This window comes from Lytechinus variegatus, chromosome 1, assembly GCF_018143015.1.
Source record: "Lytechinus variegatus isolate NC3 chromosome 1, Lvar_3.0, whole genome shotgun sequence".
In the NCBI taxonomy this organism is placed as follows: domain Eukaryota; kingdom Metazoa; phylum Echinodermata; class Echinoidea; order Temnopleuroida; family Toxopneustidae; genus Lytechinus; species Lytechinus variegatus.
Window position 1 is genome coordinate 81006035 of NC_054740.1, and position 24487 is coordinate 81030521.

The following is a 24487-nucleotide window of genomic DNA, read 5'->3' on the forward strand; positions in this document are numbered from 1 at the left end:
TTACTTGTCAAATAAAACATCTGACAAGTCCTTCCTTGAAACGTCCCCAGATTCACCAAAATAATGCAAATCCAAATCTTTTCGCTTTTTTATTCTGATTGTGATTGAAAATTCAGAGTTTTGTCTTCCTGTAACTTCAAGTAATATTACTTTCAGCCTGGGGTAACAAATTATCAATATTTTAATATTGTTATTTTGTTATCAGTTCCTTGAGAATGTTAGCAAAATATTTCTACCCTTTTAAGCAATATTTTCTTTGTGTACCGTACACATGACTGCAAAAGGCAAACAAAAAAGTGCTTACATGCATTTTTACTTGATGTCTACCTTTGGCTTAACAGTTGCTCAATATGTGATTGCTTGTCAAGCAAATGCTATTTTTTGTTATGCATTCTGCCCATTTTAATGCATGCATGAAGTAAGTTTGAAGTTGGCGCCTTGAAAGTTTCTATGGTTATTACAAAAATGAAACATTTTAGGTATACAGTGACATCTGTGACCTTTGACCTTGTCAGATTATTATCCCTCCATTTAGATGCATGACATGACCCATGGGAGGATATTCTCTATAAATATTTTTATAAGGAATATATTGAATAATATCTTGAGAGATACAGTATGAAATCTGACTAGTACTACTCAATATCAAAATAATCTCATGTCATTTCAGGAAGCCTGAACTAATATTGATTTCAATATACTTTCATTATTGATTGCAACTTTGCCAGGTGAGGTAAAAAGAGATAGGATTAAGCACACATAAATAAAAATCAAAGTATGGAAATGAAATTTTACCATTACCATGGATTCATTTTTTATTACATTTTCACATATAGATGATACATATATTTGATGGTAAATAATCTTTTGCCATCATCCTACTTATAATATTCTGCAGTACAATTAAGTTTACTATACGATTAGCATCAATATTTACACATGTACACTATCCTATTTTGCCAGGCTACTTGCCACAACGATACCATGTTATACAACCTGTTAGGCTGAGAATGCCTAACAGAATGGAAATTATACTTGAATGGCATACTATGTGAAAGAGATGTTGCAAAACCTTTAAAATTATTTCTGAGAATATCTCAAAAACCTTCCCCCAAATCAAAGGTAAAAATTGATAGAAAATATCCATACTTGACACAAACTTGTGAGTTTGGTTTAACAGCTACATATAAGACAAAAGAGAAAAGGGTTCTTGATCCCTGCTGTGACAGTGAAACTTTGTCATTTAACAAAACATTCAACTACATCATCAACTGTCTCATTAACTGATAAATGGATAAATGTAGGAAGAAAAATATTGTTGAGTGTCAAGAATGGAAGCTTAACAGAGCCAAGGAAGTAGCACCTGGTAATAGTGTAACAGCACAAAATATTAAAACATAGGAAAGTGACTGGCAATCATTTTCAAATGAATGCCTGCCTCTTGAAGTCACCATGAATGTTCCTATAAAAACTATATGTATATGTTAATTTTTAAGGAAAACAGGTTGACAATAATTATGAAACAGTAAACTCCAAAATATGTTTTTGTTTTTTTTTAAACAAAAACTTGTTCATAGGATTTCAGAAAAGTTTTACATATTCATAGGACATGGAAAAATAGACTCTCCTTATGGCCAAATTACATTCATGATGGCTACCAGACTCAGTAGACCATACAAGTATTTTATTTCATACATCAGGGGAAATAGAAATGAAGGCTGATTTTATTAGGTCATAATTTCATTAGAGTAAGAATATCAAAGAAATAAAAACAGGAACATAATCTTACATGAAGATGACATAAGTTATTTTGCTCAAAACTTCAAAGTTAAATATTTCAACTGAGAGGTTTCGAGCAAATTCACATAGACTGTTTCTACCCTTACTAACTTCTGTGTCACATCAAAGGCAAATTTATCACTTTCTCAATGTCAAAAGTGTCATTAAAACAAAAAATATTCTATCAAATTCTTCTTTATCAAATTCACAAGTTCCATAAGTCAGTGTTAACTGAGACAAAACAACTCAACCCAACTTATTCAATCAATGAAAACATGATTATTCTTTTACTCATGACATAGTCTGTGTATACAGACCCCCATCAGAGCAAGATTATAACACCAGTTACTGTAAAAATATCAGAGTCATACACCTTTATAACTATGTTATTTGTCCCCCATCTTTTAGCGGATACATAATGCAACTTCTTAAATGTTATATCACCTAAATGATATCTAAAATAAGTAGTTATATTTTGAACATGAGTCTCTCACTAGAATTGCTAAACATGTGTATCATAAGACACTACTTTTTCAACTCCATGACACCCATGCCACCCAAGAGAAATCACAGAACAGAGCAAGAAACAGAAACACAGGTAAATTTGCATAAATCAACCCTCTGTAAGTCAAATATTTACCAGAGTCCAAGCAATTTCTTCAACCAGATAATGCAAAACTTGTTATACGCGTGTTCGAAATCAAATTTGTCTGAAGTCGAACAGATTTGTTTGGTCCCAATAGATTCAACTTGAGCAAAATTACCTGTATTCAATTTTCCGAGGGTATTTAACGAGAAATTGGGTAGATGCTGAACAGTTGGTACATGTAGTTTTTCAGGTTGAAATCATCACATTTACAATAAATCGATCAGACAATATGCAAGACTGGGCAGCTCTGAATCTCAGAATCCCACCCAGGTACGCTCCAAGGGAAGTGGATGTGAAAGGGGTGTGGTTGAGTTCCTTCTGGGTATGATATGGCTGCTTCACAAGTGAAATGAGAGATAACTTGACGTTGAATTCCTAGTTTGGATTCTTTATGCATGCTTCATGTAATTCCAACCTTAATTACTTCTGATGCCATGTTGGTGTCATACATGGCAATCTGACGCTATCACTCCAGGCATGAGGGGGATGCTATTTCATAGAGGTGGATTGGTTTGAAGAGGAGGACCTACCAAACTGGGCATAGTGGCAGAATGGGGTATCGGCCTTCTGAAAGCAGGGACATTGGAGGAGGGGCTATGGGCAATTGCAGTAAGTATGAGTTAAATCCAGCTACCCTAGTCAACGGTGGACAATACCACATTCAAAAGTTTGGATTACCATCTGACTAATATTTTCATGAGTAATGCTTGAGCAGGATCACACAGAGACTCCCATGACAATTTAGCCTTGCACGTCCCATTTCAAATGTGGGTATTTTCATGCATGATCGGCGTGTTTGCATAAATCATTGCTACATCAGTTTGTGTCCTTGCATAAAACCATTCAAAGTTGGGCATTCTCATTAATATTCAATTTCACGGGTCCCATGCATGCATTTAGATGTTTGTTGATGATCATAAACTCTCATCACTCTCATTAGCTTGGAGTTGCATGTCCTCTCCATCCAGTATACTATCCCTTGACGTGTCTTCTGTAGGATCAGAATCTTCAACACCTCCTATGTATGTTGGAATCAAAAGAGATGTAAAAAAGAACCTGGTAAGACATAATATTCAACTGAAAGGTGGATATTTTCATACCAATGATTACATCAACCCTAGATCAATCAAGACAGGGTATGGAGTGCCCATTTCCAAGCAATTCACCAAAAACATACAATAATGATCCTAGAGTGAAATTGTCAAATTATACATTTAATTTTCATGTTTTGTTACACATTACCAAGGACTCATTTAAAAAAAAAATTGGGTGTGTGTGTGTAAGTGTAAACATAAATATTTTAAGGTGATGTAATGAATGCCTTTTTTCATCTCTTTTTAATTTCTCAGGAGATGTTCAAAAGATTAATGGCTTCCATTCCCAGCAGTGCCTATTCTAAATAATTGACAAGAATTGTTGCTAACCATCTCAACCAAGATATGAAACCTATCTATAACATTTAGAAATGGGCTCTGTAAAATGCTCATCATGTTTGACCCCACATATACGCTTCTTAAAAAAAAAGAAAAGACATTTGGAAAAGTTTTCATACAAGAAATTACATAACGCCATGGTGAACCATTGGATATCGAGATAAAAAATTCTGCCTTCGCATTGAATCTTCTCATTTCCAAAAACATGACCCAATACCTCTGAATACATCTCAGCAATATTCTTGTCAATAAAAGAATGGAAGATGGATGCATCCAACTCGGCAGAAATGGTTATATACCGCACATAAAAAAAACAATGAATTGACACGACAACAAACACTAGACTTGAGTGCCAGAGCAGGACTTCACTGCAGCTACTGCTTATCCCAATGGTAAGATGTGTAAAACTTGCAGTTTGTTCAAAGAAGCATTGATATAATGTATCTACTATTGGACAAGAGGCAACTGGACCTTTCTAAAAAACCTTCCACACCCATATCTTGCAGAATGATTGAACAAGGTCATTGAGTGACTGAAGCCAATGCATGATAAGACTGATTTCTTTTGTAGCAGCTGACTTGTGTTTTAACTCAAGAGGGTGTTCCAGTTCGAAAATCGTTTGATGATTATTAACCCTAAAAAGACTGGGGGGGGGGCTGATTCAGCCCCCCTCGACATTTTTCATGATAAATCTGCCGTGCAAATTTTTTTGACAGCGTCGCTCGCTGACTTTTTACTTTCAAGTCTCACGCAACTTTTGAGACCATAATTGTGACCCCCAAGTACGCGGTTCAAAAAATTACGCAACATTTCGTAAGTGCATGCAGACCCCAAATTACTCAAAAACGTGAATTTGTGTACAAATCCAATGCAAATAGTGTTCTCAGCCAAAATTCATAAATGTATCATTATTTTTCCTTTTACTGCTTAAAATCAATTAATTTTATCTTGTTTATGGTCATAATAAAGTCCCCGACAATTTCCATTGAAAAAACAATAAAAAACAAAAAGTCGAAAAACAAAGAAATACATAAGAAATTTTGAAAACAATAGAATACATAAGAAAATAAATGTGATTTTGAATTTTTTTCAATCAATTTGATCAGATGCCTTTCTAGAGTATGTGAAACAAATATTAGCATTTCAGAAGCATTATTTTATTAATTAGAGCAAACTTATGATTTTATGCATAAATTAGCATAATAAATGAGACATGAGATTTTTTGCAGAATTTGATGTTATAGTTTTGTAGATAATGCCATGGGTAACATGTGTTCCAATTATTGTCGCGATTGGGCGATCAACGGCCGAGATCATAAAGGGGGGCTGAATCAGCCCCCCCCCCCCAGTCTTCTTAGGCGTCAAAATAGCCCAGTCTATTTAGGGTTAAGAAGCAGCCCAAAGTGTTTTGTTTTTGTGAGATAATTGAAATGATGAAAGGAAAATTGAATGATATTTTTAATGTATCAATTTCAGCATTAATTTGATGAAATAATTTTTTTTAAAGGATGGAATACCCCCCCTCCCCCCAAAAAATGCAGATGTAAAGAATTGATGTACATGGTGTTACTCCAGCATACAGAGTAATTCAGTATGTCCTCATCATGTTTCATTTAAATTTCAGCATTTTTATGACCCTAAGTCAGTAGCAAATGACAAAAAAAATAAACTGCCAAATATCAAATCTGACATGAAATGGTTTAAAATGGCCAAAGGTATGGTCACATGAAGGCCAATCTACACTGATTTCAATGCGGCTAAGTAGGTATTCAGAAGGCGAGTTTACGGGTCCAGATGAATCACTCCTCAACAAGTTTGGGCTATGGATGCTTTTCATCATGCTCCTTAAAAAAATAGAATCCAAAGTGTTTTCTGTAACGTAATTGCTTTGGTAATGTAAGTATTATATTGAGAGTTAACATACCTTGACTGGGTGTGTCTGCTTGAGCTAGAGCAGCAACTGCTGGTTCGTCATCCTCAGGAAGGTAATGCTTGTCCAGAGCTTCTTTGATCTGACTGTTGGCTCCTTTAGGATCTAGGTCTAGGGCCCATGAGAAGTTTGCCAAGGCTTGATGAGTTTGACCTAGTTTCTTGTATACCTGTAAATGTAAGAAGATAGCTGTTACATGTAAATACAGTATTTAAGGCTTTGGAGTGTTGGTAATAAACTAGTACATTTTTTGACCTGTAGAAGAAAACACTCCATGCTAGCAGGGATTATCCCAGACATTTGCTCTTGATCTCATTTTTCAGTAGATATTACATGTACATGTTTTGGGAAGTAAAATAATGTGAGGATAAAGATTACGGTGAGGTTTACTGTTATGATTTTTTTTTCTTACTATGAGGTGGAAACGCACCCAACTGTTATCTTTTTAGGTGAAAGAAATTGATAAAATATCAAACAAATATAGATATCAAATATTTTTTTTTGGTATGAGAGCTTTGTTGGACACATACCTTTCCTATAAGGAAGTAGACTAATGATTCTGATGGAGTCATCTGTTTCATTTCTTCTAGCTCTTTCAAGGCATCCTGTAAAGATAGCAGTTGCAAAATTATCATTCTCATTCACATTCTCATCAACATCATCGTCACCATCAACATCATCATTATCATCATCATCACCATCATCATCATCAACAATATCATCATATTCATCATCATCATCACCAATATCATCATGATAATCATGATCATCATTGATATCATAAATATTATCATCCTCACCATGAAATACCATCATCATCACCATCATCATCATCACCATCACCACCATCATCACCACCATCATTATCATCACCATCACCACCATCATCATCGCAATCATCACCACCGTCACTACCACCACCATCATCAAATTTAGAATTGTCCTCCATGTGTGAACACAGATTAAAGTTGATTCGCACTGCATGCTCTTGAACCTTTATTTGCCAATCTCCATCTTTCATATGACCTGCTAATACTAGTGGTTGGAGTGGACCATCATCTTTTTAAGACTTTCAAAAATTTCATAATAAAAATGTTAGATGAAGCATCATACCTGGTATTTCTCAGTTGCAAATAATATTGAAGCACGATGAAACCTACAAAGGGGGTTGTTTGAATCAAGGCGTACAGCTTTGGCTAGAGTAGCAAGGGCCTGTTCAGACTTGTGAAGGGCATGTTGAACCTGGTTTTACAGAGAGAGAGAAAAAAAACAATAGCAAATGTCTATTCAACATAACTACTAAAGTACTATTCAGATTAATGTGGAATAATATGGGAATGAAATCTGATAAACAATCAGTTCAGCTTAGGGCTTTTTATCTTAGCAAAAGGGCCCTGTCTTACAAAGAGTTACGATTGATCGACCAAAACTATGGAAAGCCAGCAATGCCATCATCTAGGAAAATACACGTTTTTAGAATATTTTCTAGATATGATGTATATTCATATATTCATATTTTTCTTGAAAATTCAGTGTGCTTCTTATTGTTTACAAAGGACATTATGCAAATTTCCTGAAGAAAAAAATTAATGACATTGATGGAGTTCCATATACTTAAAGGGGAAGTTCTCCCTGAAGAAAACTTTGTTGTAAAAACAGCAGAAAAAATAATAACAAAAATAAATAATAACAAAAATATTGGTGAAGGTTTGAGGAAAATCCGTTAAAGAGTAAGACAGTCATTAGAGATCAAAGTTTTGGATTTGTGACGTCATAAACGAGCAGCTGCCCCATGTGTTATGTAATATAAAATGCATGAATTTCAAATTTTGTATGACTTATTTTTGTTTTCTATTCATGATCGAGTGTGAAGGGATTTGTCTATTGATATACAAAAGGTACAGTGAAAAACATTTTCAATTTTCTGAGAAAATGACAATTCATTGATTTTTTACCCTTCGCTATGTAGGAATGCTGCTCGCATATGACGTCACAAATCAAATAATTGAAATTCTAATAACTTTTTAATCATTTGATGAATTTTTCTCAAACTTTCGGCAATATTTTTTATTATTTTTCTGCTATTTTTGCAATAAACTTTTTGTCAGGGTGAACTTCCCCTTTAAGGTTGATCAGATCAAACGTAACTCTTTGTGAGACAGGGCCCAGCTATATATAGACAACATGAACAAGTCTAATAAAATCATTCAAGGGTCATATATAAAGCATACTCCTTTCATTATATTTATTTTCCCTCTTATACATTCATTTGCCTCTTTCTTTGCTCTTCTAAATCTAAATTGTTTATTTGATGGAATATGGAACGAACTATTGGATTGGCACATTGAATTTCTTCTGTTAATATGGTCAGCTTTTGTTCTTTACTGTTGATACATAAGAAAAAATGGTAAAAAATGAAAAATAAACAAACCTTAAAATTATTCCCAAATCAAATGAACTTGATGATATGAATTACTGACAAAAGCTTACTAATATAATAAAGTAATCCAAGTAAAGTAAATAATACTTACCACACTTATATGAACGAGTAGTACAGAACTCTGAGGATTAATGGCAAGTGCTTTACAGTAATGCATCTCAGCAAGGGCAAACTTCTCCTGCTTATAATATATCATACCAGTACCATACCTGGAGACAGAAAGATTTTAAAAACCAGGATTCATATATGAATCTTGAGTGAAATAACATTACATAGATGATTCACAGCCTTGACTACACAGCAAGTAAATGGCTCCACATTGCATATTCAGGCTAAAAAAAATTCAACAGTTTTACTTTTTGTACCAGTACACAAAACAAAAGCCTAAAGGGTGAAATATGTTGAAAAATTAAGATTACTTTTTTCTATTTTTTTTTTCTTTTCCAATTTTTTTAATTAATAAATATACATGAAAATATTGTCCAGCAGGAAAGCGTGAAAAGGTCAATGTACAAAATTGAAATACAATATAGTTACAAAGCAAAAAATAACATATATGTAAATAGGATATTGTGTTAAAGACAGCAACCCCATCGTATATGTATAGAATTTGATAACTCACCATGCATTATAATGCCTAGGGTTTATCCTTATAGCATTTCTGAAGCATGCCATGGCCCTGTCCAACTCCTCTGTAGCTACATATTCATGTCCTAATAACGTGTACGCATAGGCGAACTTGGGATCAACCTGGATAATGGACAGAAAATGGTTTTGAAAGTTGGAAACAAGGAGTACAAGGAGACTTCTAATTGTATGTATTTTTGAAAGGTACTTTCTGAAAGAGTAGACCTACAGGTATACTTTCCTTCTATATTTTACAGTAAAATAAGGTGCAGCAATCAATTTACTTTAAAAAAAAAAATCTTTTTTCTAATGACCCCTAAATTGCTCTCATTTTGATCTTCAATAAAGTAAGCTCGCTCTTGTAATGTTAACAATTAAAAAGATGTGGTTTGGATGTGCAGGGGGGGGGGGCATTGCCTTCCTGTACAGAGTTTGTATATTCTATTTTTTTCTTCACCTTTGTAATTGGGTGAAAGTTTGTGTGTTTCAAAAGGGTGACAAACTTTAATCCCTCATTTCTCAAATGTAAATTTCAAAGGGTGTGAAAATCCTTCTCATTGTAAAGTGGGCAAGGATTATCTCTCAGTAATAAGTTGATAGTCATATATGGACGGCAATGGCAAGGCCTGAATGAACACCAAATAATCTCTCTGCATATTTACAATAGGCCCTGTTTCGGGTACACGTGTACACGCACGGTCAAGTCAGTGCACGTGTACAAAATTCCATCACCGTGTACACGGTAGCATCTGCATAAAGCTTGCGTGGGACTGTAAAGTCAGTGAACAAGCTCACAGCCTCACATTAATTCTTAGTTCTAAGACACTGCACATGTTTTAATCACTAATATGTCAATATATTTCAATTAACCTTCCAAAATCGCCGATTTAATCCACATTTATTGTGGAGACTCAAGTTTTTGTACCACACGAAATGGGTATGCTCCGGTCAGTGCAGGGCCCTAGTTAGCGCCGACGTTCGTTGGATGCGCATTTTGCATACTGTACCGTACATACATGCACAGATCGCTGCAGAATTGAGTGTAACTGAAGTTACCGATTGATTTTCATTATTTTATTGCCGATTTGAGGAGCGTGTGTTTGTAGGCTTGTAGCACAGGTGTATGAGCGTATTACACCTAACGAGACTCTCGAAAGCGTTCTTCAATCACTTTTAGAGCCAATTTGAGGATCACCAATTGCGACAGCGATCATTGCTCCAGTTACTGTGTTATACGCTCATAAACATATGCTACAAGCCTACAAACACACGCTCCTCAAATTGGCAATAAAATAATGAAAATCAATCGATAACTTCAGTTACACTTAATTCTGCAGCGATCTGTGCATGCATGTACGGTACAGTATGCAAAATGCGCATGCAACGAACGTCGGCGTTAACTAGGGCCCTGCACTGATTTACTTTTGCATTCTTTATTAATTTAATGCGCTGCTACGCTGAGTAAACTTTTTAATTGCACCAATTTTTGTGGATTGATACTTCTAACTTCTCAGGTAAGCTTTAAAACCGTGACTTAGGCTACATGTAGGAAACACTGAAAACATACTGTAACTCACTCTCACTCAGTGTTTACAACGTGTACACGTGTACACGACCGAAAAACACGCCGTGTACACGTGCATCAAAAATGGACTTTCAAACGGGCCTAATTTACAAGATGAATATTGCTTGATGACCTACCTGTATTGCTCTTTGGAAAAACTTGATAGCAGATTCATGCTCCTTTTGTAAACTGAAGCAATTACCAGCTGCACACCAGGCCTAAATATGTTTTTGATAAAAGAAGAAAGTGTAACCACAGCAAATTTGTAACATCAAGATTTCCATAAGATAGACCTGTCACATCAATATAAAATTTTAGTATTAATGATAGCAATTATACTCAGAAAGCCAATATAGTCAGCACCACATAATTGTAGTATCATGCCTGTGATTTTCAGAGAAAATATTGTTCTAAGCTGATCAGCACAAGAATTGCATTAGTTTTGAACAGTTGTCAACGAAAACCAATGAAAGATTCTTCTGAAAATCTCCCCTAAGACTGGGTCATGTGTTGAAATCACAATGCAGCATTACCCCCTTTGGCAAGACATGATTAATTTACACTTTGCCACTCTTAAGCCACGTGTTAAATGGGAAGTATCCAGTATAATGTGAAATAAAACAAACAGTAGCGATTGCTGGAACGCTTCCGAGGGAATTCCAGAAGTGCATATAATTGTATACACACAAGCTACAATATGACCAGGGAACTAATGTCGGTAAATACAGACATGATGCATCAAGCCTGACATACAAGCTGATTCATCATAAACGTTATGCAACAATAATCTATATTGAATTTCATCTCACCTGAGGAGACTCTGGATTGAAATCGGTAAGGTCTTGTGCAAGGGCAGACAGTGCAGTCTCCTTCTGTAAGTGCCATAACGTTGTTGAGTAGATCTCCATATAACCTAGATGGTGGGGTTCTAGTTTCCGTACTTCTGAAAATATTGCCTCTGCCTAAAACACAAAACAAGAAAAACAAACAAAATATGAATTCTATAATTGGCTGAAGAAGTGTTTCAACTATGGAAAATTACATAAGTTATAAATGAGTTTTCTGATGACATTAAAGGGATTATCAATTAATATGTTAATTGTCTAAAAAAAAGAGAAAAGTATAGCACATTCTTACCATGAATGGAGCAAGATCACTGAAAACTGAATCACCACATTTTTATCATATTTTTTTTTTACTATTTGAGAAAGAGGTGGGTGGTAAAGAAAAAAAAATCACATTAGATAACGAATTTACTGTCAGAATGAGATGTTTTCTCTCTATATGAAAATAGTTTACCTTATGATATTGAGCCATCTCAAACAATGCCTTGCCAACATGACATAGCACCCATGCTGTATTGTAGTGTTGAGGTGGAAGGGATTTAAAGAGCTCTACTGCTTTCTTCAAGTCATACCGACTAAGAGCCTGGTATGCTTTGCCAACGTCCCGTAATAAGCGAAGAAGACCCTCTGCACATGGAAAAAACAATATCATGAACACCTTCAAACTTTGACTTCATCATTATTATATAACAAATCTTCAAGAGGGGTGTGATTTATCAAAATCATCAAATTTTATACAAGATTTATCTATAATCTTGCTTTTGCCTGCAGTTGTAGAGAGCATTTTGGTTAGAATTATGTATAAATACAAGTACTACACAAAGACGAAGAGTGTACAAAGCGTGTGACATTGTTACCTGCTGATGTCTTCTGCATGTCAGCGATCTGGAGCTGCAAATTAGCAGCAGCATTATTGGCTTTATTGAGTTCATTTGATTTCTGATTTTCTAGCTTTGTTATATCATCTGTATCTGGAGGCTTCGTAATTGTTGAACTTCTTGTTGTTCTTGCTCTCGTCTTTCCCTTCTGCACTTTACTAACACCCGTTTTCGTTCTATTGGCGGTGGTCTTGGTTGTTGCACTTGTATTTTCCTGTCAAGTTAGAAGAAGGCGAAAACAACCAAACTTTATAGTGAATTCAAATAAACAACTCCCGACAGACATACACAACATCTGTGTGACTTCTGAAGATTTTCATGGTAGAACTGTTGAAGAGGCTTCATGGTACATCTTTCGTCTTTCATAATAAAGAAAGGTCGTGAAAAGGTACTCAAACCTGAAATGCTTCTTTTTTAGAAAATCTTCAGGAGCATTTGCATAACACCTTTTAACACTCGACTCAAATATGGTAGTTTTTCAGTCTTATTAGTAATAGATGAATTCCTAAAATGAACAGGACTGGATTGAATCTCGCAACTCAATTATTTAAGAGAGCCTAACATGGCTGCTTAAGATTACACAGTGAGAGTCACTTTTCATTTTCAGTAAAATAAATTGACGAAAATGTTATGATTTCTCTACCTTAATTGAATTCACATGGGTATCTTCACATGCATGGCATGTAATGTGCACTAAAACCTTACAAATTTAGATATCACCTCAAATGCTTTCTTTCCAAGATATTAGCATCAATGGCGATAATTGAGGGGCTTAGCACTGTCAGTCATACCCTACCAACCAATGTCATTGTCTATTTGTTTTCACTTTCCCTTATGAACTTCACACGATAGAACTGAAGCATTAACAGAACATGCACAAATGTAACAATTTGGTTGAGATGCAAGATAAACTCACCTTAACTGAGTTAGCATTGCTGAACAGACGAGAACTTCTTCTGACCCCATGAGCTGATGGAAAGAGTAGTTGTACTGCAGATCTGTATATGAATAGAAAAATAAAATAGAGGTTCTTCAGCCATTCACACTGTGATATGCAGAGGAGTGTTTCAAATAGCATATTACACAATTGATTGATTGTAACTTGCTAAAATAACAATGTATATAAAATGATTATGTTAGGCATAATAGACATACAGTCTCACAACAGAGAAATTATAGGGAGACAGATTTTTTAATTGTATTTTTGTTTGATCATTTATTTTCATATTCATATAAAAACAGGTCATTACAATGTTAATAAAATGCATGCAATCATATACCTGTTCATACAAATAAAATACATCGATAGAAATCACAGAATATCACTGCAATGCCTTTCAATTAAAAAAGAAAGGGTAAAACATACCAATTTATCAGTTGAAAAAAAAAGGGAAAATAAGGCTGTCTGCCCCTGTGAAATAAATTCTCTTATATGCCATACAATGAAGTGTTACATAATGGATAAGTTACTGAAAGACATGGAAAACACTGAAAAAAAATATATAACAAAATTTGTCTGGGAATCTTTGATCGATGGTTGGGGATTCATATTTAGAATTTGCATCAAGAATTTTGATAAATTCTTGAGGGTCATTTACGGTGATTTGTGTGTTCTTACCCAGCCGGGGCAGGACTTTGCTGGAGTGAGGTGAGGGCGGGGTCTTTGGTATTACTGCTGTTACCCGATTGGCTGAATACAGGAGGTTTGATACCTTGTGGGCCTCTTCTCGTTATCACCTTGGAAAAGAAAAATATATTCAAATCAATATGGATTATACTTTCTTAGAACACATTAAAGAGTTGTGGGAAGATCATACATCAATGTTTTTAAAGGATTTGTCTAAAAGTTTGAACAATACTCCACAACAGCATAGAACATGACCCATAATGAGGGGTGATTCTACCCATTTTGCAGCCTAATTTGCATCCAAATTTTGTCAATCCTTAATCTTTGGGATGACTGTTGTCTACCACAAGCATTTTGAAGAATTCACATTGAACAATCATTTTTATACAGACCTGCCAACCTCTGGGAATGAAAAACTGTCTTCTGTGATAGAAAAAAAAGTATTTTCCCCCAAAAAAGTGTATTTCATAATAAAATGCTTGGCGCACTCGCTCATCGCGGCGCTCAAGCTGCATGCAAGCTAAAATGTGCACTGCTCTTGCAGATGAAAAAAAAAACATTGAAACATGTGGACATCTTCACCCTGGTTTTAACAAAATGATTGAAAAAAAAAAAACAAGTTACCTGAAATTACATTGATCTAATAACCATATTTGTGTAGGTTTTATGAACAGAGGCATATAGAGATTATTTTTTTCAATAAATTATGATTTTGAAAAAAAAAAAAAAAAAAAAAAAAAAAAACTAATATATGCCTAAAACGTACTGGTTGGCAGGTCTGTCTATAATACACCCCATGATTAGTTATAGACCTCGTGAGAAAGTCTCATAAACTGATTTGCACTGCAATGCAAGTATATCCTATTAACTTTGTACATTACCAAATTGTAAGATGTGCACCAAAATTGTAGCGACCAAAATAAGATTAGCCACAATACCGACACAAGGAAAGAGTTATGTCAAATTCATACCTTGCTCCACAAAATCAACAATGAGTCTTAACAGTTTGGTGGAGGGATATGTGTTATACTCACTCTCCTGATGGGCGCCTTGGCATCAGGTAGATTACTATCTCCTGTAAATGATGTTTGATTGGCAGGGGTAGGACTGGGTGTATCTAGAGGTAAAACACCAAAGCTGCAATAAAAAATATGAAGCACAGAAAATTAGTTGATTGTAGTATAAAGTCAATACCTAGATATGAAGATACAGTTACATTTCTGTAGGTTAACATTCCAAATTGGAATAACCACATAAATGTAGTAAAATATTTCAGACCACAGTATTGAAAGCATGCATTATTTACTTTCAGTCAAATTTGAAAAAAATATATCAGGGTTCCCAATACTTTATAGGTAGAGTTACTTGTATATATATAGTGCAAATACATGTAAGGATACATTTCCTTGTTCATTGAAACAGCATATTGATTGTTGACATATTTTCCCTGAAATATGCTACATGATTACATCTTCTCTAATTTTATAGGTTACTCAATAAAACATCATGTCCAATCACTGACCAAGCTGTCACAAAGCACCTCTACCTAACCAAAAAGTAAACATGACATGCAACATATTAATTTCCTCAACATAATATTCAAACTAGTTAAGGGGAATTTAAACATTTTTCACACACCTTGGCGTAAGAGGACTATATGGTGATGATGAGGTGGAAGAGAGGTGTAGTCTACTTATCCTGGCTTGAGATTGCCTGGAAGACAGGGGTGCATTGGGTATAGTGAAGGGTGTTATCATGCTGTCAGGGGTAACACCAGGGTCACTATTGAAATCGGGAGCGGTCAATGGTAGAGGCTTGATACCAGAGAGATGGGTAATCAGTTGGTCCTAATCCAGAGAAGAAAAAGAACATTGTTATTTCAACATCCGCATTCATTTGATTGAGCCTATACGTAGATCATGGTTTAAGGAGTTCTTTAGGCTTTCATAAAATATTCTTTTATTTTTGTCAAGTAAGTGCAGAGAACAACATATACAGGATTTTAAAAAAAGGTTTAAGATGATGAACACAAGTGAAAAGGCATTTATTTTGCTTAACACATAATGTTACTCATCAACGATGATGAGAGGCCATAAAGTTGATTTATCCAAAAAAAATCTATTACCAAAAGTCGTACCTTAAAAACAGAGTAAACAACCTCTGCTTTCACTTTTGGTGTGCTAAAACAATCTAAAAGTTCTTAACACCCGATCTGATTAGTAATATTGGAATAATAATGCTGCTATTACTCATGAAAATTAAATGTAAAGGGGAAAAAAGGCTACTAAAGTGCTGTATCAAATAAGATAGTCTTTCCTCTGAAATGCTGCATTTTTAGAAATTGAACTGAGATCACAACATTCACCTATCTTGTTTAAAAAGTATCTTCATCAACAAAACCTATTTATAGGATAACAAGCATTCTTAATGGTTCATGGTACTACCTGAGGTGTTTCTGATGGTACTGGTGTTACATGTACTTCAGTTGCTGATGTGTTGAGGTGCCCGGTCCCACCCATGTTCTCTGTGTCCAAGATGGGGTAGGAATCTTGCTGATTGGGTGTCGTTGTAACAGTCGGTGTGGAAACGAAGTGAAACGTCTTTTCGGGATCGACCTTCTCACCTTTAGGTTGATTTGGGTGGAAGAAAAAAAAGATTAAATAGCTACATAAAGTTAACACTTATTACCCAATGTTTATGCTACAGAAACCTGTCACATAAAAGAGATATTTATCGATTTCACTCATCCTTTTCAAAAAGTCAATCTTAGAAGATGATTGGGGAAAGCTATTGCAGCTACTGTCCTTCTATATAACTTTGTCCTTTCCATGATACTAGCAATCCAGCATTATCAACTTGCTGGAAATATTGACAGCCGCAAGAATAGGAGGGTAAATTATTAGACTAGAGCATAAGAGTTGTTATTCATTTTGTAGCATCACCACATGCATGACTTTCCTGATTGTTTTTTATTATAAGAAATGAAGTCAGAAGAAAAAGTCACTTCCTGTTAAAAGATGAAGCCAAAAGTGGCTGGGAGACTTGTAAAAGTGCCTTACCTAAATCACAGATTGCCTCAAAGGAACTCCACAGGAAAGGGTTGTGCTTCAGAGCTAGCTTGTGTGCCTCTATTGATTTAGATAACCTTTCTGTTTCACTGCATTAATACAAGGAAGTAAAATGTTTATGACCACAAGCAAAGTAATAACTGCACTATCAAAAATATAAACAGTATTCAAAAGAAAAGAAGCAATGTCTTCCCCTGACTGACTTACAGTGTGTTCAGTGTTGATTTTCAAATTCAACAGCAACATAAATCATTATTCAAAAGGCAATTACACAACACGGATATAATGAGATACAAAGGGTGTGATCATTGCTCAATATTCACTGTCCTAAACATAAGATTCAGAGGAAATTTAAAAGCCAAAAAGGTGTGTTTTGAAAGAGGATCAGCATTGCGAATGCAACAAAATGCGACACTGAATCAATTGAGTTTTCAAACGTCTTTTTAAATGTGCTCTTGCAGTGAAAGCTCACACATTATTTTGAAAAGCATGTGCAAGAATTGACCATACTTGTGACGAGTCAAACTGCGCTATACGCTGCGCTGATGAGGACGGGGATATTCAGACAATCAACGTATAAATTAGCTTTAAATTTTTGACTGTGTACATGTATGGTGCACCGATGATCATGATTAAGTTCTGCGTTTTGAAAAAATCAACATTCAACACACCCTTATTGACCTTCTTGTTCGCTGAATATGATACTCTAAAAATATATGCACTATAATTTAAATATTCATAAAATATCATTTCATAAGTGAATATTCCATCGAAAATTACCACTGTACATTCTAATACGGTCTAAATACAATAAAACTGTAGTTAATTATTCATTACATTTTTTTTTAAATGGTAGGCAGGTTTCACACAAGGCATATATGTAATCACTTTCCATTTCAAACTCAATAATTAAACAAAGCTGGGAAAATATACTGGGACCTGATGAAAATGGTAACTTGTTTTCAGTGATTTTTCAGCATATCACCGGTACAATTACCACAACAGGTGGTTTCAAGTTTGGCATTGGAACCTGGGTTGGAATTAAAAAGCCCATAACACAAAGCTTAGTAGTAATTAATCATACACTTGATGATTGCACATAATGATCAATGCAATAAATCATGAAAATCAGCACTAAAACCCTTAATAAGCTTTGTGCTACCAGGGGCCGCATATTACCTGCATAATTTTCCTAGTACTGAGAGTGCATAAGGTGCTGATTCTTTAAAAAATGATACAACATCATCACACGTATTAGGCTTCATTATTGGTGACCCCGATAATGCTGTTTCACAGTCAGATAGCCTAAAAAAAAAAAAAGAATTTAATAATAGTGATAATAGAAACAAGGCAAAAATAATTGGCAATATTACAATGAAATATGCATATTAATAATCTCCATATCTGCATTCCCACAATTGGTAAAATGTGTACTTCAGAGTTGTGCATGTTTATAAACAATATGATTAACCATAAAATAAGGCATGTTCACCACTGAATCAGAATGAATGACTAAAGTTGTAAAATATTATGTGGAATCACAACATGACTGAGCAAATAAGTCTAAATGAAACACACAAACCCTCATTATGTAAAAATTAACTTGCTATACAGTGTACTACACTGGTAATGGACAGTAATGATATATATATATATAAAAATAGGTAATCTGACAAATGACTACAACTAATAATGTGTGAATTTCTGTATTATTCTTTCTTAACTCTTTCTTAAATATAATACCTAAATTTCTAGTTTTTTAATATATACTTACTTCTCTAAATCCAGGCAGCATCTGGCCATGAGGAATCTGCAAGCTGGAGTCGGACAGCCTTTGGTCTGTAGCAAGGTATAGGCACTCATTGGATGGCCTGACCGGTAATAACAGGTGGCAAGGAGGAATAGACCCTCATCTGACCCAACTAAAACAAACAAAATGTCATATACATGTATGGTTAGGGGGTAAAAAACAATGGGTGTACATAATACACTTCAGGAATATCTATTTCTCAATATAAATTGCATGAAAAAAAAAATCAATGAAATAGGTACTTACAGATAATTTACCTGGACCATTTTGCAACTTACTGAGTCTTTTTCATTTTTTTTTTTTTTTACATTTCAGGGGATAAACTGCCCTTACATCTAGACAAATTGTATTTCAACACACATACCTTCAGCATACAGTCTCTCTGCCAGAAAGGTAGCATCTTCGTAGGCATAATGATTTAAACACTGCCAGATGGCCGCCTGAATAAGGAAAGAAACGTGAATAGGACATGAAAATTAAGATGTGCTGCGTGTGAGAGTCACAGACTTGCACTGCACTGCGCAAAATGTATGTATGCAACCAAGACAAGAAGTTGCAGTGACCATTCGCTTCTGTAAATCCCAGGGGGACCGGGGAGAGGGGAGGATGGCCTGTACAAAAAAAGTCAATCACCCACCCCCCTCCCTTTTGAGACAGAAATGAGAATGAATATAATACATGAAATTATAATGAGCAGGCTTTCTCATTGAAATCCCTGAATTGTGTGTAAAGCGAATGGGTGCGCAGACATGGGGTACCATTTTTTTTCAATCTAAAAATGACTGCCCAAGGTTTTTTTCAAAGAAAATCATAATTATCCTACACTGTATATTTCTTTCAAATTTTTATGAGATATTTGGTACACCTTAATACTCCTAATAATGTAAGGAACATAATTAACTGAAAGATTTTGTGAAGTAAAAAGAAATTCATAAATCTTCACTCATTATTAGGTGCGCAGACAACATTCAACATAGCAGCAGTGCTGACTTTGAAAACTACTATAACTCGTACAAGATGTTTAGTGATAATTGGTTACTCTTATTTCCACGTTTTATGAACTAGACAAACATACTTTCAAAGTTATGATGGTAATTCAACAAATATCCCCAATTCGGCCAAAGTTCATTGACCCTAAATAACCTTAGACCTTGATCATGTGACCTGAAACTTGCACAGGATGTTCGGTGATACTTGATTACTATTATGTCCAAGTTTCATGAATCAGATCCAAAAACTAAATTTTTATTGTAATTCAACAGATACCCCCAAATTGGCCAAAGTTCATTGACCCTAAATGACCTTTGACCTTGGTCATGTGACATGAAACTCATGCAGGATGTTTGGTGATACTTGATTAACTTATGTCCAAGTTTCATGAACTAGGTCCATATATTTTCTAAGTTATGATGACATTTCAAAAACTTAACCTCAGGTTAAGAGTTTGATGCTGATTCCTCCAACATGGTCTAAGTTCACTGACCCTAAATGACCGTTGACCTTGGACATGTGACATGAAACTCTAATAGGATGTTCAGTAATACTTGATTAACCTTATGCCCAAGTTTTATGAACTAGGTCCATATACTTTCTAAGTTATGATGTCATTTCAAAAACTTAACCTTAGGTTAAGATTTGATGTTGACGCCGCCGTGGTCTTTAGTCTCACTCTGCTATGCAGATCTATAGACAAAGACTGACATCAGAAAAAGGGGCCCAAAATTACTCAGTATAGTAATTCTCTTGAAGGTAATGTCTCAGTTTGTGAAAATATTGGCAAAACATTGGCAAATTTTGTTACCTTTTGCATCTGCTTAAGGAAAATTTGATCTTCTCTACATATGTACAAGCATCAAGAAATGACCAGTTTGCAAGCAGAGATCTCTAAATAAAAGTACATGTAATTGTAAAATGTGATACCAACTGAATTTATGGCTTTTTAACCTCCATCTGATATAACTTGACTTTGCTTGAATTCGTTTCTAAAGCTTTGCAAAACGATCATGAGCAAATTTACATGTAGGTCACACATTTGTATGACACTTTACAGCTGACCACGCCCTAGTCGATCGCCATGGAATTTTGAGATCGCGACACCAGCAAAACCCTTGACCTACATGTATTTTATAATTCCGTCAAGCGAATTTGACTTTGGGATCTTGCCTTTTGGATGTTATTTATGATTTTGATTAATTTTGTGTGAATTAGGAATTTTTTTACAATTGAAAATCAACTTCAAGATGATTTTAAAATGTGCACAAATTATGGTTGCCTCATCATTAAGATAAAACTGCCTCATATTCAGAATATTATGGCAGTGAGTCCAAACTTTGTGCGTGTCCATACTTTGCAGACAGTCATTATCTAAAAAAATGGCCGATCCGATATCCTTAAAATCTGACATCTTCAACATGAAAAGCAACCTGCAATTACCCTTTGGTGTAAGTTTGTTTAGGATGAGTTCAGTATTCCTGAAAATATTGATTAAAGATCGGCAAATTTGTCACCGTTAGCGCCCGTTTGAAAGAAATCTGATATTCTCAACAAGCATTACGATATCACCATTTTGCAAGCAGAAATTATCAAAAATGTGAGTTAAATGTGGTACTAACCGATTCTATAGCATTTTGCCATCAATCTGATATAAAATGATATGTCACTTTTTGAGCTAGACAGGAATAACCGTAGTTTCTAGGGATTTATTCATCAATTTCTGACATTTTACTATCATCCCCATTCACTGACGGTAGTGTGTTAGTGTGAGCCTGCATGTGTAATCATTTCTTCCAATTTGGGTGACCGGGTTTATAGATTTTTATTCATTTTTATTCTAAATGACATTAGATCATCTTGAACGAATGGCAGCCGTTTGTTGCTTCCCCCTACGTTCAATGAGTTGTGCTTTTATCAAGGCTTTCCAATTAGAATTTTCGATATCCTGGCGAATCAATTCGAGCGACAAGTTCTGAACGCACGCACGTACATGTAGATTACAAGAGCAAAGCAGCAGCACAAATCGCGATATAGTGACTGGTACATACGTCTGTAAGGATGATGATGTCATACAAGATGGCAACGTATGTTGACCAATGAAAGGATCGTTTGAAAGGAATTAGCGGTAACTGCGGTCGAAGGTAAGATATTTCTGAATTTTATACATTTTTTCGTAAATATGGATGCAATTTTCTCATAATGTAATATTTTATGTGCAAAAAAAACAAGATTTCGGAAAATCAGGTTTCCGCCTTTTGTTTCTGTTAGATCTAACGTTACTGCTATACAGTACGTTCAAAGTACCGTAATGTTTTCTGTATGATGGGGGGACCTAAAGCTACGCACTTTGTTTTCAAACAATAAAAACTGTCCCAATTTTCATATTTCAACAAATTATATTTCACTTATTTGTGGCAAACATTCTAAAGATCATTAACCAAGAGGAAAATATCGCAAAACTCACTAATACGAAAATCCCGCCGTGTTTTCCGAACACCTCTTGATTTTGCCGCCCGATGTAGAAGGAGTCATAAAGCTACGCACTCGATTTATCATGCAAAAAAATAGTATTTCCTGTGCCTCAGTTTCTAAAATAAATTCAAATTATTATAGGATAAAATGAAATTAAAGCGAATATAACTCCAAAATTCCAAACAGTTGTTGGTTTTCTCTGCATTTAAAGATTTACGGCAGCCTCTGTAGAAAAAATTGAATAGGAATCGTTCGTCATTCTGCAGTCACAGTTCCACACACAGAGTGCGCATTTGCCATAAAAACTGCATGCGCGATGAGTGGTGCGTAGCTTTAGGACCCCCTACCATACGTACGGGCCTCCAAGCTCTTCAGTCTACAGTATGTATTGGTGAGTGAGCCAACACAGTTCAGCGGAACAACCAAAATACAGAGACTGGAGCTTTTGCCTTTGGTCTACTTTTGAGCTTGAGTTTTTGTTTAAATCTCCACAAAAACTTTGGTCCGTGAAGTTCGGTCACAGTTTTTCAGAACGGTTTTCCATCACAGCGCACATTTGCCGCGTGCCGAACAGAATAGAATTTTGAGATCGCGATACCGGCAAAACCCCTTGGAATTTACCTTGGAAGTAGGCATAAAGTTATACACAACTTATTTGCCCCTCTGTATCCAAACGTTGGTACCTAAAACTTATTTGGTACCTAACTTATTTCCTTGAGTTGACCTACATTTCCTTTTTGTCCATGATTATAGTTTAGGATCTTGCCGTCAATATGGCAACTATTTCTTGAATTGATTTTTTTTTATTATGACTAGGGTCTATGACTATGTGAACGTGAACAAATTCAACTTAAAGGGGAAGTTCACCCTGAAGAAAACTTTGTTGTAAAAGTAGCAGAAAAAATAGTAAAAAATATTGGTGAAGGTTTGAGGAAAATCCGTTAAAGAGTAAGAAAGTTATTAGAGTTCAAAGTTTTTGATTTGTGACGTCATAAACGAGCAGCTGCCCCATGTGTTATGTAATATAAAATGTATGAATTTCAAATTTTGTATGGTTCCTGGTGACTTAATTTTGCTTTCTTTTTATGATCGGGTGTGAAACGATTTGTCTATTGATATACAAAAGTTACAGTGAAAACCATTTTCAATTTTCTGAGAAAATGACATTTCGTTGATTTTTTACCATTCGCTATGTAGGAATGCTGCTCGCATATGACGTCACAAATCAAATAATTGAAATTCTAATAACTTTTTAATTATTTGATAAATTTTTCTCAAACCTTCGGCAATATTTTTTATTATTTTTTCTGCTATTTTTACAATAAACTTTTTGTCAGGGTGAACTTCCCCTTTAAGCCTGATGAATAATTTTGAAAAGTCCAAGTTTGGACACCCCATCACTGACAGCACCACTCAGTTCATTTGGTTTCGGCTTTTTGCATCCATGCATTAATCCATCAATATACATCCATTATTCATTCAACTCATCATCTCAACTCAATTCTCACTCTCAGACTCAAGTCATCTCATCAACAATGATTCGTTACGATACCGGTCATTCAGACAGTTCACTGAAAATAAATGTCACAGACACTGCACTGGAGTCTGGTACATTCACTGCACAAACGCCAACGGAAGAACTACAAAATTTTGTTATTTTATGATTACGGTGGGAAAAATAGTTACCTGAACGGGCTCTTGAATTACCATTATGAAGGCGAATTAATTTCTACGCAGCTATTATCTTATCAAATGACGTTAACGTGAGTATTAGTTGTTGTAAATGTCCTTTTTACAAATTTAGTCGCAGTCTAAAATCACAGTGTATTCCGCCATTTTGGATTCTGCAATAGCAGCGCATGCGCATAAATTGAATTTGCTGAGCATGGTATGTAGTCTGCAGGCACAGACCCCAAAAGAAACTGATCAACAAAACTGTGTCTCCACGCAAAGACTAGCAAATACAAAACTTGCTGTTTGAGCAAGTAGGGCCTTCAGTACACATGGCATGAGTAGGCTGCACATTCAGACCCTAAACTCAAATAAAGGGTTTGTACGGCCCGTGGCTGGAGATATCGATCCACATCAATGCAAGGTCCAACTCAAGCTGTTAGGGCCTTGTCAGCTTTACTTGTTTCATTTTGGTTAATTATATCCTGTTTTCTCTTGTTAATGATTGTGAATGTGAATGTGAGAAAAAAAGAAAAACTGAGTAGAAAAAGTGAAAACAATGAGATAACATCATGAACAAAAAAAAGTTGTCTGTCTCTGTAGCTGCTTATAAGTTAAAAAGAAATTTAGGCGGGGGGGGGGGGGGGGGGGGGGGGGGGGAGTGTGCCTAAAAAAAGAAAAAAATCTTACATGACTGAAGA

The 24487-nt window shown here is 35.2% G+C and overlaps 1 protein-coding gene across 1 annotated transcript; it reads right to left on the reverse strand.

Moving 5' to 3' along the window:
• Nucleotides 1–783: 783 nt before the first annotated feature.
• On the reverse strand, nucleotides 784–23983 carry LOC121424833 (cell division cycle protein 27 homolog). Its single transcript, XM_041620638.1, has 20 exons — nucleotides 23802–23983; nucleotides 19015–19090; nucleotides 18615–18762; nucleotides 18020–18145; nucleotides 16832–16929; nucleotides 16217–16395; nucleotides 15411–15619; nucleotides 14807–14909; nucleotides 13764–13882; nucleotides 13062–13143; nucleotides 12125–12359; nucleotides 11722–11894; nucleotides 11232–11384; nucleotides 10560–10640; nucleotides 8854–8981; nucleotides 8323–8440; nucleotides 6905–7033; nucleotides 6322–6396; nucleotides 5786–5960; nucleotides 784–3446 (listed from the first exon to the last, which is right to left on the reverse strand). Exons 1-20 carry the CDS (start codon nucleotides 23823–23825, stop codon nucleotides 3343–3345), a joined length of 2535 nt encoding a protein of 844 aa, XP_041476572.1. The 5' UTR covers nucleotides 23826–23983; the 3' UTR covers nucleotides 784–3342.
• Between the last annotated feature and the right edge of the window lie 504 nt (nucleotides 23984–24487).

Excerpts from the sequence above, each read along its gene's own strand:
- LOC121424833 (XM_041620638.1), bottom strand. The coding sequence starts at position 23,825 with ATGGTAATTCAAGAGCCCGTTCAG. Across the intron at positions 12,360-13,061 it reads GCAATGCTAACTCAGTTAAG|GAAAATACAAGTGCAACAAC; the intron begins GTGAGTTTATCT and ends CTAACTTGACAG. Across the intron at positions 8,982-10,559 it reads TTTTCCAAAGAGCAATACAG|GTTGATCCCAAGTTCGCCTA; the intron begins GTAGGTCATCAA and ends TCCATTATCCAG.